Source organism: Neodiprion virginianus, chromosome 3 (assembly GCF_021901495.1).
Source record: "Neodiprion virginianus isolate iyNeoVirg1 chromosome 3, iyNeoVirg1.1, whole genome shotgun sequence".
In the NCBI taxonomy this organism is placed as follows: domain Eukaryota; kingdom Metazoa; phylum Arthropoda; class Insecta; order Hymenoptera; family Diprionidae; genus Neodiprion; species Neodiprion virginianus.
Genome location: NC_060879.1, coordinates 38,236,170 through 38,249,513, shown reverse-complemented (window position 1 = coordinate 38,249,513; position 13,344 = coordinate 38,236,170). Strand labels below are relative to the sequence as shown.

General features: G+C 39.3%; 2 protein-coding genes across 5 annotated transcripts in view; both read left to right on the top strand.

The window, feature by feature from the left end:
* Window positions 1-13,344, top strand: part of LOC124301116 (hemicentin-2-like) — a 248,204-nt gene that overhangs the window by 49,286 nt on the left and 185,574 nt on the right. The gene's annotated exons all lie outside the window — the stretch shown is intronic.
* Window positions 4,346-8,529, top strand: LOC124301119 (nose resistant to fluoxetine protein 6-like). 3 transcript variants are annotated; one of them, XR_006907401.1, is made up of 10 exons: window positions 4,346-4,673; window positions 4,864-5,227; window positions 5,302-5,578; window positions 5,840-6,000; window positions 6,777-6,945; window positions 7,067-7,269; window positions 7,340-7,460; window positions 7,555-7,744; window positions 7,920-8,049; window positions 8,119-8,260. XR_006907401.1 is itself a non-coding variant. In XM_046755835.1 (10 exons), the coding sequence occupies exons 1-10, from the start codon at window positions 4,412-4,414 to the stop codon at window positions 8,323-8,325; spliced, it is 2,097 nt and encodes a 698-aa protein (XP_046611791.1). In that variant the 5' UTR covers window positions 4,358-4,411; the 3' UTR covers window positions 8,326-8,529. The 3 variants fall into 3 exon arrangements, 2 of the variants coding, with proteins under 2 accessions (XP_046611792.1, XP_046611791.1); XM_046755835.1 differs by having other exon boundaries at window positions 4,358-4,673; window positions 7,907-8,049; window positions 8,119-8,529; XM_046755836.1 differs by lacking the exon at window positions 8,119-8,260 and having other exon boundaries at window positions 7,833-8,043.

The window sequence follows — 13,344 nt, the reverse complement described above, 5'->3', positions numbered from 1 at the left end:
AGCGGTTTTAGAGTCATCGTAGTATCGAGTAGTATCAGGGCCTGAAGGCTAGAATTCAGTGAACGCAACATGTCGGCGAGCAAAACATCCACTTCCTTCCGTAAACGTGGCTAAAACATTCCCCGGGTATGATCGTCGAGACCGCACGTGTTCCACTTTCCCGAGTGTAATAATGTCGAAGGTACACATCAACCGGCACGCGGGGTAAGAGCATTTAAAGATTAAAAATGGGCGGGTGCATAGTTCGAAAAATAATTTTCAAAAAATACCCGCTAACCACAATTCCGAGCGTCCGGCTTTCTTTTCCCTCTTGCAGCTTCCGCCGCGGAGCTCGTTAAGCCTAGGAAAGCGGGCGAGTAATCGCCTCGCGTTGCGCTGCGGTACCGAACAGGAATTACACATTGTAGGTGCGCTTCTGGATCAGTGCTCCTGAAAATCATGAAATCGCTAATTGCTCGCACAACACAGAACTTCGTTCTGACGCTCGCCTTACTCGAGCTCACATCTCTTAACTCCTGTTCAACTCGATCCCACACACACACACACACACACACACAGACAGGAACAAACCGAATCCTTTGTTATCCCGACTCAGTTCCGCTGTTCAAGTGTCGGCACAAAATGTGAACCGTGAAGAAACGCGCGATAACAAACGGAACAAAACGCGAAATATGGCTCGGCCTCGCCCACCTATTTTTTGCTCTTTTCCCTCTCTTTCGTATTCTCTACCTTTCGACTTGCTCTCATATACGGATCTGTGATATATACCTAGTTATGTACAGACTTCTTCGAACGTCGTAAGCCAACTTGTAGCATCAGGACAACGGTTTTACACGCCAATAAAGAAGATACGGCTTGAAGCACGGAACTTTTTAATTACCCGAGTGTTTCCTCTCTGTTTATCACTGTTCTGTCTCTCTTTTCTTTTAACTTCATTTCTTACACCCTCAAATTTCAGCTGTACTCAATGCTGCGCTTATTCTCTTTCGAATCTACAACGCGTGTATTTCCACCTTAGAACTACGATAATCAAGAGTCGAGGAGTTGAATTACCGGCTGAAATTTAAAAACTATCAAAGATTTCACAAGGATTCGTCAAGTGAATCCTAATCCCCTTTTTTACCAATCATTTCATCAACTACGCCGTTTGTTCCCCGGATTTTCTACTATCCGTGACTTTTCGCGTTCTCTTCTCAAGCAATTGCACCCTTTCGGTGTCGCACGGTTTCCGTGAAAGTGCACTTTACGCTACTTGCGATCGATGGATATTCACCTCAATTTTCAGTCGAGCAAACCGTAAATGTTCACCTGCGGAAATAAGCTTCGCGGTATGTTCAACTTCGGTTTTCCGAAGCACTTTGCGGTATTACATCCATACCGCTAATGCTACTCCCGCAACATAATTGCACTGTAACGTCATGGGTCACACGGCTATTATACCGATAAGTGGCGCACAACCACGTGAAGACAATCGTATTATAACAATACCTTTCAGCGATTTGCCAAATAGCTTTTGCAACTCTACGAAAATACTCTTCCGGAATTAATTTTTTGGTACAAAAATAATTGTGATTTCGAATATTGTATCTCTTTCAGATTTGTGGAGAGTCGTCGTTCAGAATTTATTTACGTTTCCAAAAATATAAGTTGACTAAGTTGAAAATATTTTAGCCAAGCTTTATTTCCTGCGAAAAGATTTTAGTAAATAAGCTGTTATATTTTTCCCAGTCTACATGGATTTACTTTTTATTTTTTTATTTTCATTTTTTTTTTGTCCTAATTCGCAAATATTCTTTTCATCGGATGTTTTTTTTTTTTTGTACCGGATTTTCTTTCACAACTTCTTCATTCGGCTGCCAAGTTCTATGAGTTTCGGATCTTTCGCTCCTTTGTTTTTGAGATCATCGCACAAATTTGTCCGACATACCAACACACTGTTCCCTTTTCATGGTGATAAAAAGTATCGCGAAAAAACAGTTTTTCCATTTTATTTTCCCATTTCATTCGACCTTCCAAACCAGAACAATCATAAATTTCTTCTCTACTGCTTGAATTTCAAAGTAGCTGCATATTTTTCTTAAAATAATGACCAGGTTTCCGGGGTTCGATCACCTGACGACAGTAATTTGTAGACACCTGGTTCACAGAATATTTGTACTTCATCGCTTCTAATATCAAGGCTGGTTATACATAATAAGAGAGAGCAGATGTTGTGCACTCTGTACACCGAACGTCTTCGGCGCGGTAATATGAAACTGTAAAATTGCGGAAGCGGCGAAACACTGCAGCTAATACACTGGCAGCAGCCACAGGAAGGAAAGCTCGAATCTTGCATAACGGGGTGAGCATGAATTGCAACGGGTAGTGATCCACCGTTACCTTGCATACCTTTTACACCGGTTCTATCGGAATTGAGAGTAAATTTTTGACCTGTTCTCATTTTTTGTCTCAAGATTTTCAAACCGGAATGTATAGGTACAGGCTGGTTCAGGTGTGTGAAAAATGGTATTCAACTTCTCTACCTCTCATCTCTTTCTTTCTCTTTGTTTCTGAAACTTCGGAGCAGGGATGGCTTTTTAGTGGCAACAGATTTGAGGATTTGTCAGGATCACAATCAATTTTCATCGAGCTCTTTCGTCGAAAAAATTATAAACGCGGTCAAAATCTGGTATCGAATGAGTTTTGTCAAACAAGATTGGCGGTTGCCGATCGCGCCAAGTTCATTGAAAATAAACATGAACGCGCGCGAGTTGACGCGCTATCTCGTATCGCAAACTGAAGCCCTTGGTCTACCTGGCGAAAATATTATCACGTATATCTCCCCTCTCACGATCAAATTTGACACTCGACAAGTTTTGTACGCTTATAGATCTTTAGAGCTTTCGATCAAGCCCTGTATCAATATGATCACTGCACGGAGAGCCAAAATATACCAGTTATAATATTTCCAACACCGTAGAAATCGTCAGTTCAATCAATAATTTTCGTCGTCTTCAGACCAGACGCTTTTTGGTGTATATAGATATAGAATTAGTGTTGAATGCGTTGGCAATAATCCGAACCGGCCAAATGGATTTACATTTCACACGTGCTTACATGGGAGTGTGATAAAAATTAGCGCATTGTCAATAAACAAAGATCACAATTGTGATTAAATTGTGATTTTACGAAAGCGACACCATTATCATGGAACATAACTGAAAGCTAAAAAGTGATTGTTGTACGTAGCGTGTAGTGCGGGCACGTGTAATAATAAACATATTCACGATACATCTTTCTTCGTATAATTTTATTGTTTTCACGAGATTATTATCGGCATTGGTTTTTTAAAAGTAACCTGAAAGGATTTGACGAAAATTGATGCAAGTATGACGGAAGAGTTTCACCCTAAAGAAGAAAATTTCGCTGCAGCTGAAACACGTGGTGGAGTAAAGCAGGCAGGCAGGTAAGTGATAATTTACATCATTGACGTACGTTGGTACATCACATTGGTCTAAATTTATGAAATTTGGTCGACAACACAAGCCTTCTCTTTCATATGTATGGGTAATTCATAAGCAAATGAACGTGAAGCAATACATTTTGGCATAAAACGTGTGTGAAGTGCCATCAATTTAGTGTCTTCTTTGACAGACCGTCGTTTGACGTGGTTGTAAAATCTAGCTCGATGATGAGAGTACTTGGAAGACAGTATCAATCCAGACGAGAGATCGTTCATGATGAATATTTAAACGATTACTGAAACTTGGGTACCTTGAAACTTCGCACACGAGGCGTGTTTTTGATCGGGACTACCGGTTGACCTTAAATGATACGCTACATAGTTAAACACTGCGCGGTCATTGTCCTCTATCTAGAAAACGATTTAACGTATAAAAAAACTTTTGACATAAAAGTTGTAGAGAATTTTATCTTGTAAAATATTGATGATAAATACAAATAGCGCAAACCCGAAAGGAAACGAGACATTTTCAAAAAATCGATTTTTGTGACCTTTGACCTCAATCTTTGACAGACGCGGACACCTGACAATATGTAGATTTTGAGACAAGTTTTAGGATGTCGAAATGGAAGTTTATACAAGTATACAGCTGGGTAGCTCGAATTCCATAGTGAAACTACTAAAATGACTGTATGTTGTTTCTCGCTTATTACATATTTCGGAACTCGTTATGATATTATATTTATAGCGATGATTTTACTCCTTATAAGAAATGGCTGTCGCCATTATAAAACGTGTTTTAACGTTTCTATTTTTACTAACCAGTTCATTGCGATGTTTTAACAATTCTATATATTACTAATTCTTCTGACTAGTTTTACCACTTTTTGTACAAACATTGACTATATATTCTGGAGAAGATGCTTGATTCGGTCAGTCTTCCTGAAATTAAGTAACCGCAAACGCACAATGCTTTTCCATCACAACGTACTCGTGACGGTACTGTTCCTGACTTCGATACAAAGTTTTGGCTCTGCATCTATGGATACGGTTCCATCTATCCATGGTTCGGACGAAACCAGGGAATGGATCAAAAGGATTGTTGGCTCGTTACGACAACCGTGGATCGAAGGTTTCAAATCTGTTCTCCATACCACTGAATCTTCCTGTGCGACCGAAGTCGCGGTGTTGATACAAGCGATGGAATCTGGCCAAGAATGGGCTTTTCAAAGTAAGAAATAAGCTAATCATTCCGAGGGGTATTTTGTGAATATACTTCCTCAAATATCGGGTGTAAAGAATGCTTTGTTATCATAAAAGTGGAAGAGTCTCTCCATATGCCGAAGGTCGCCTCGTACGAAATGTACAAGACCTTGTGTGATCGATTATGCAGTTAGTAATGATTCTATTTTCTATAATAGTGCTGGATGCTTCGTCGGGTTTTCAAACCGGACTTATGAAAGGAAACTTTAGAGACGTCGGATTGTACGACGAATGCGTCGAAGTCAATGGGCAATTCAACCACGTCAATATCCGGGGTAAGCACTGCATGGTTTCTCTGGGTTCGGCGTCTCCTACGTCACCTGAGGTTATTGGTGTCGATTATCTCCGCATTTCATCATCGATTTGTGTTCCATCGTCGTGCAACGAGACTCACGTTGAGCAGATCTACAATGCTACCGTCGCGAACATACCAACTATCAGCCACCTAGGATTAGAAGCAAGTAACGCGTTCTGCGCGGACGTGGGATCCGATGACTTGAGTGCTGGAGAAATTTACACGCTGTAAGTTGGCATTATATGTAGTTTAGGGAAACAATCACGTTTGATCGTTCAAGAAAACAGTGCACTCCTTACAGAATTTTTTTTCTGGCCGTTGCCGTATTCATGATTACTTGTACGATCTGCGACTTTGCGAGACGACACAAGCAGACAGAAGCATCTACCGTAATGAATACGTTGGCGAAGTTTTCCCTCTACACCAATGCACTCGCTGTTTTAAGCACGAAAGTAGAATCTGACACGTTTCAATCAATCCAAGGTATCAGAGTTTTGAGTATGTGCTGGGTCATACTGGGTCATCGTTTCATGACGTTATTCATCAGGCCAGTTGTCAATGTATTCGAAGTTGTTGAAGTAAGTTGAACAGTACACTCAATGTGCAGTATAGACGATAATTGCTCTAACGATTGATGGCTACTTTATCGGCATGATAGTATGAAAATCGTGTTTTTAGCACGATACAGTCCGATGTTACAATCTGGAATACTTTTCTGAGTGTGGGATTTGCATTCTAGTAGAGACGATTATTAATAAGTAGACTCGCGTTGTTGCAAAATACAAATTATCCAGCGTTACGGCAAGCAAATTAGTAATATTGTCACAATCGATCCACAGTGGGCGAGTTCATGGACATCTTTGTACATTCAGGCCGCGCCATTTGCTGTCGAAACCTTCTTTCTAGTGAGCGGATTTTTCACGGCTCACCTGCTTCTTAAAGCTTTGAAATCGGGGAGACAAATCAATTGGCCAATGTTATACCTTCATCGTTACGTCCGGTGAGTTTTAAAAACTTTGATTCAAAGCTATACAGCTCGGATAACACAGTAGATGTGCAATGCACGTCATAAAGTGGTTCAATGTTTTTGATATCTCATTATCAAGTATTTTTGATAACGTGTGTTTTAAGTATTTTTGAGATAAATCAGGAATCCGATTATCACCAAAGAAAGTTATTTTTTCCGCGCATTTATACAGTTTTGAGCCCTCGAAGTTGACAGATTTTTCATGATTTTCTCAAACGGCGTTATAGAACAAATTACCATCTTCTTTCTTCGGGATGAATTTTTCAATTTCGCAATTTCAAGAATCACAAAGTAATTTATCTAATATACGCTATGGTTATACTTGGTGATTCTTGAAATCGAATGTTTAGACTGAAGAATATTATTACTTACTCATCGTCAGTATTTAAAAAAAAAAAACATGCATCCCAGAAAAGGAAAACGATAGTTTTTTCTATTGCGCTGTTTGACAAAATTATAAAACTTTCGTCAACTTACAGAGCCCAAAACTGTACGACTGCACGAAAAATATAGTTTTTATGATCGTAATCGGATTCCTTGAGCTCAAAAATTCTTTGAACAAACGTTTTTGAAAAAAAATATCAACCTCAGATATTCGAAAACATTAAATTATATTACGACGCTATTTCTCACTTTAGCAGTTGAGTGGTTAATAGTGTAACGTGTCACTTTGCGTGTAGTCAAAAGCTACAGATGGGACATAACTCTTTCTCACTTGTGTACGTATAAATTCATATTTTTTCTTACAGAATCACGCCATCTTTCGTCGTCGTTATGTTGTTCGTTTCATTTTTCATAAATCGCTTTGGAAACGGCCCCCTATGGAAAATTTGGATTGGTGACCACGTTGAAATTTGCAAAAAAAATTGGTGGTTCAATATATTATACATTCAGAACTTTTTGAAACCAGAACTTATGGTTAGTATGGCCCAACGCATTTACTAGGTTAAACATATAATTCGTATAGCAAAGCAGAAATAGTCCTGGCACGGGTTTTTAATGGTAATAAATCTGATGAAATAACGCATGAAAATTTCAGTGCTTACTCCACACCTGGTACTTGGCTGTTAATATGCAGCTTTTTTGGCTATCGCCAATTGTCATATATCCACTTTACCGCTGGCCAAAACATGGAATCCGAATACTAGGTTTTGTCCTCCTCGCCTCGATTTTTATACCACCCGTTGTTCTAGGTATCAATGGTTACACTAACAGAACATTTACCATGCACGTAGACTCGGGGTAAGTGAATATTAACGAAACACATTGTTCATCGAATGGAAGAAATTCGTTATAACCATTTCCACATCAGAATACTAGACTTCGGGGACTTGTTCAACTTCTACATACCGACTTACAATCGAGCCAGCGCTTACTTCTTTGGAATGTTCTTGGGTTACGACGTAGCGACCAAGAAGAGGCAACTTACGAAGGTATTTCAGGCAAAGTTTTCGCATGACAAGCAATTCCAATCCTATTTCGACGGACGACCGATCATTTAATATCGACACATTTTCCGATTTTCAGGTGAACGTATGGATCAACTGGATTACAACCTCTGATCTTCTCCTATTTTGTATGTGTGCTACTCATTTTAATTACAACATTGTTTTTGCGTACAACCGTGTATTGGAAGTTGTACTCGCACTTACCTTACGTCCGTGTTGGTCGATTGCCATTGCTTGGATCATTTATGCATGTACTCACGGATATGGAGGCAAGTATCAGTTTCATTTTTGTGTATGGAAAGCTGCGCTGAATTACAGAACACTGTAAAATTCCTAACTCGAAGGTTTCTGATGCAGGCGCTGAATAGGACTCTAGTCAGATAATACGATACATTGATGAGACATAGTATTCAACATTGATAATATTTTAGGCCCCATCAACAGCTTTCTGTCCATGCCGTTCTTTCGGCCACTCAGTCGGTTGTCATTTTCCACTTACTTGTTGCATGCTTTAATCCAATCTAAGAGGAGTGCGGTCGCACAGACTCCTGTGGTGTTTTCGAATTCTTTGATAGTAAGTCTTTTTCTTTACAACTTCCGTTGTTCAACGTACGCATTTGAAATTCAACCCATCTCTTCGCAGATTCACGAGTATTTGATTGATTTGGTGCTTTCGATCGTCGCGGCTTTTGTTTTCACCTTATTTTTTGAGTCTCCATTGGTTGTGTTGGAGAAAATTTTCGTCAGTTCCAAATCAGAGGTTAACCGAGTCACTCTGGTGCGAGGCACGGATAACGGACTGCAGGTTAAGGAGGAAGGAATTCGAAAGGAATCGACGAAGAAGGACTGATGTTGCCGTTTTCTGTCAACCGTTATATTTTAGAAAATATTATGTCGAGAATTGCCACTGTTATAGAATAGTTATACCCACCCTACTCCTTCTTTTATTCAAGTCCGATTTTTCTTTGTGTCTGACGCGCGCTGCACCATAATTATTAGCTGTATCGGATTGTACTTGATTACGCATGTGGAAATATTTTGTTTTAATCAAAATTATTGATTGATTTCGAATCTGTGCATCGAGCAGATTTGTACTTGGCGTATCTCACTGACCTTCTAAGTTTTTCGCATGAAATCTTCTCAATGCTATTGTGCCACCAAGTATTTCCTTGATGAAAGAGCCTCCCAAAAAATTATCCGTCTGGAGATCCCCGCGGGTTTCTCTGAAACAAGTGCTGAATAATACCTCACTATACCCTAATACTCAGGGAGAAATTTTAACTTGAATATGCGAATCCTTCCGAAGATATGTGGAAGCAAAGTTGAAAAATTTCCATCCATTAGATAGAACCACCCAACAAATAATCTCAACGCTGAATCCAACTCGCGTATATACCTCCAAAATAATTCAGTAAAGCCATAACATCCCCTGAAACGTGTATGCTCTTCCAAGGCATGATATATAATCGAAACGATGTAAAGATAGAATTTCATTTACATCTCAAGGTATTTTTCTAAACAAGCCCACCAAGTACCACGTGTTACTTTTTTTCAATAAGTCATTTTGTTTTTACATTTACACTTAATTATCATTCGTAGTTGGATAAGTTTAGGGTCAGTCTGACCCCAGTGTGACAACAGTGAGATTCTAGAGAGATGTGAAAGCTGAGTGTCAAGTTTCAATCATGCTTTTATTGTAAATTAACAGACATGTACATGGCAGTAGTATGTGTTTTGAATCTTTTTTGACCAACCATGAGAACACATTTTTAATGTACTTGGCGAAAGGTTTTTGGATCAGAGTTGCTTTTTGGGGGAATTCAAACTACGAACGGAATGATAGATAATTCGTCAGAACTGAACATACGTCGATAATCACCTATGTAATGAAAAATCTGCTCGATAACGTAACCGATCTCATCTGATTATCAATAACGGAACAATTTCGAATATAATTCAGAATATTCTATTTTACCTTTTACTTACAAGAAGATAGTCTTCTGATAAAGCTTATCCAAATTGAATTCAATTACTAATTCTAAGCCTCCGTTCCTCGATTTTTCCTTGCCGACGTTTCGTTTTCCGATTGTACTTTCGAATCAGCGACTGATGAATCATCGGCGTTTGATTGAGAGAAGTAGCTTTCCGTGCACATTTTCTCAAGAGTTTCCTTCATCCCAGGAATCGCACCAACAAATTTTAACCATAGCATCCGAATCGCGCGTCATAAACACTCGCAGACATGCATGCATCCTTATTTCCTGAGAAGCTTCCTTATCGCCGGCATCGCCCTACCACGTGATACACAAAAGCCGTACGTTCCTCAGCCAATCTCCGGGCTTACGGTGCGTTTGCATTTTCGTTGTCACAGACTCCGAGGGTTTGAGTTGGAGATAGACGGTGTCGGTCGTAGGTGTAAACAGAAAACTTGCGAAGTCGATAAATAAATGGGAGACTCCCGAGGTTCTCCGGGTTCCGGTGTCGACTCGCCTCGTCTTCCAGCTGCTTTCACATGCGTCTGGATCTGAACGAGGTGACGCCACTGTCGCACTATGGGGCAATAAAAATCTGACCGTAAGGATGAACCGGTCGGACGGTCTGAATTGAAAGTCGGAAAAGAAAGGACTGTTTGGAACATCTACAGCGATGTTATTTACGATGATGATAGTCAACGACGAGAATGAAACAAAATCCATTCCGCATGTGATATAAGAAATGAATCTCGAATCGTTCCACGTTAGGAAAAACAGACGTGTCGTCATGATCTCACCGATTTTTACCAAATTTTACACATTTGTTTAGGTTGCTGAAGAACGATAAATTCCAAATTTTCCGCCCCCGGGTACAAGCCTGACGTTTGGAATCGAATCTTCAAGTTTTTGGCCCACTTACAGGGTTTTTCAATAAATCCTGATTTTCTACTTTTTGCGGCTTTTTGAAAATGTCGGTAGACTAATGACGGGATAATGTTCCCCGGAAAATTTGCAAACGATTTCATGTTTGAGATTTTTTTTAGCTTATAATACGCGAAATGCAGCTAAAACACACGATTTTTTTTATTTGAAAACCCGAAATCGGGGCAAAAACTTGAAAATTCGATGGCGGGCGCTAGAATTGTCCTCTAAGTGTAAAAATGTGAAATTCTTGACTGAATGACTCTCAGAGCAAATTTGTATAGCACAAACTCATGTATCGACTATTTGAAAATTGGTTTCGTTAATTTAATAAATAAACAAAAGCTTTTCTGAAATTGTTGATAATCAATCTCAGCGTAATTGTGTGATTCCAATAGCCAAGCTTTATTTCCTGCGAAAAGATTTTAGTGAATAAGCTGTTATATTTTTCCCAATCTACATGGATTTACTTTTTATTTTTTTATTTTAATTTTTTTTTCTTCCCAATCGCAAATATTCTTTTCATTAGATATTTTTTTTGTACCGGATTTTCTTTCACAACTTCTTCATTCGGCTGCCAAGTTCTATGAGTTTCAGATCTTTCGCTCCTTTGTTTTTGAGATCATCGCACAAATTTGTCCGACATACCAACACACTGTTCCCTTTTCATGGTGATAAAAAGTATCGCCAAAAAAACGGTTTTTCCATTTTATTTTCCCATTTCATTCGACCTTCCAAACCAGAACAATCATAAATTTCTTCTCTACTGCTTGAATTTCAAAGTAGCTGCATATTTTTCTTGAAATAATGACCAGGTTTCCGGGGTTCGATCACCTGACGACAGTAATTTGTAGACACCTGGTTCACAGAATATTTGTACTTCATCGCTTCTAATATCAAGGGTGGTTATACATAATAAGAGAGAGCAGATGTTGTGCACTCTGTACACCGAACGTCTTCGGCGCGGTAATATGAAACTGTAAAATTGCGGAAGCGGCGAAACACTGCAGCTAATACACTGGCAACAGCCACAGGAAGAAAAGCTCGAATCTTGCATAACGGGGTGAGCATGAATTGCAACGGGTAGTTATCCACCGCTACCTTGCACACCTTTTACACCGGTTCTATAGGAATGGAGAGTAAATTTTTGACCTGTTCTCATTTTTTGTCTCAAGATTTTCAAACCGGAATGTATAGGTACAGGCTGGTTCAGGTGTGTGAAAAATGGTATCGAACTTCTCCACCTCTCATCTCTTTCTTTCTCTTTGTTTCTGAAACTTTGAAGGAGGGATGGCTTTTTAGTGGCAACAGATTTGAGGATTTGTCAGGATCACAATCAATTTTCATCGAGCTCTTTCGTCGAAAAAATTATAAACGCGGTCAAAAACTGGTATCGAATGAGTTTTGTCAATCCAGATTGGCGGTTACCGATCGCGCCAAGTTCATTAAAAATAAACATGAACGCGCGCGAGTCGACGCGCTATCTTGTATCGCAAACTGAAGCCCTTGGTCTACCTGGCGAAAATATTATCACGTATACCTCCCCTCTAACGATCAAATTTGACACTCGACAAGTTTTGTACGTTTATAGATCTTTAGAGCTTCCGATCAAGCCCTGTATCAATATGATCACTGCACGGAGAGCCAAAATATATCAGTTATAATATTTCCAACACCGTAGAAATCGTCAGTTCAATCGATAATTTTCGTCGTCTTCGGACCAAACGCTTTTTGGTGTATATAGATATAGAATCAGTGTTAAATGCGTTGGCAATAATCCGAACCGGCCAAATCGATTTACATTTCATACGTGCTTACATGGGAGTGTGATAAAAATTAGCGGATTGTCAATAAACAAAGATCACAATTGTGATTGAATTGTGATTTTACGAAAGCGACACTGTTATCATGGAACATAACTGAAAGCTAAAAAGTGATTATTCTACGTAGCGTGTAGTACGGGCACGTGTGATAATAAACATATTCACGATACATCGAAATATTTCTTCGTATAATTTTATTGTTTTCACGAAATTATTACCGGCATTGATTTTTTAAAAGTAACCGTGAAAGATTTGACGAAAATTGATGCAAGTATGACGGAAGAGTTTCACCCTAAAGAAGAAAATTTCGCTGCGGCTGAAACACGTGGTGGAGTAAAGCAGGGAGGCAGGTAAGTGATAATTTACATCATTGACGTACGTTGGTACATCACATTGGTCTAAATTTATGAAATTTGGTCGATAACACAAGACTTCTCTTTCATATGTATGGGTAATTCATAAGCAAATGAACGTAAAGCAATACATTTTGACATAAAACGTGTGTGAAGTGCCATCAATTTAGTGTCTTCTTTGACAGACCGTCGTTTGACGTGGTTGTAAAATCTAGCTCGATGATGAGAGTATTTGGAAGACAGTATCAATCCAGACGAGAGATCGTTCATGATGAATATTTAAACGATTACTGAAACTTGGGTACCTTGAAACTCTGCACACGAGGCGTGTTTTTGATCGGGACTACCGGTTGACCTTAAATGATACGCTACATAGTTAAACACCGCGCGCTCAGTGTCCTCTATCTAGAAAACGATTCAACGTGTAAAAAAACTTTTGACATAAAAGTTGTAGAGAATTTTATCTTGTAAAATATTGACGATATATACAAATAGCGCAAACCCCAAAGGAAACGAGACATTTTCAAAAAATCGATTTTTGTGACCTTTGACCTCAATCTTTGACAGACGCGGACACCTCACAATATGTAGATTTTGAGACAAGTTTCAGGATGTCGAAATGAAAGTTTACACAAATATACAGCTGGGTAACTCGAATTCCATAGTGAAACTACTAAAATGACTGGACTGTTAAGACGTTCATTAGGAACATCCGCATTCGCACAAGGGACAAGGAAAACTGCAGAAAACCTCAAATTTTTGCAAGCTGCCACTTTGCGAACTCAGGTCCTCCCGTTCC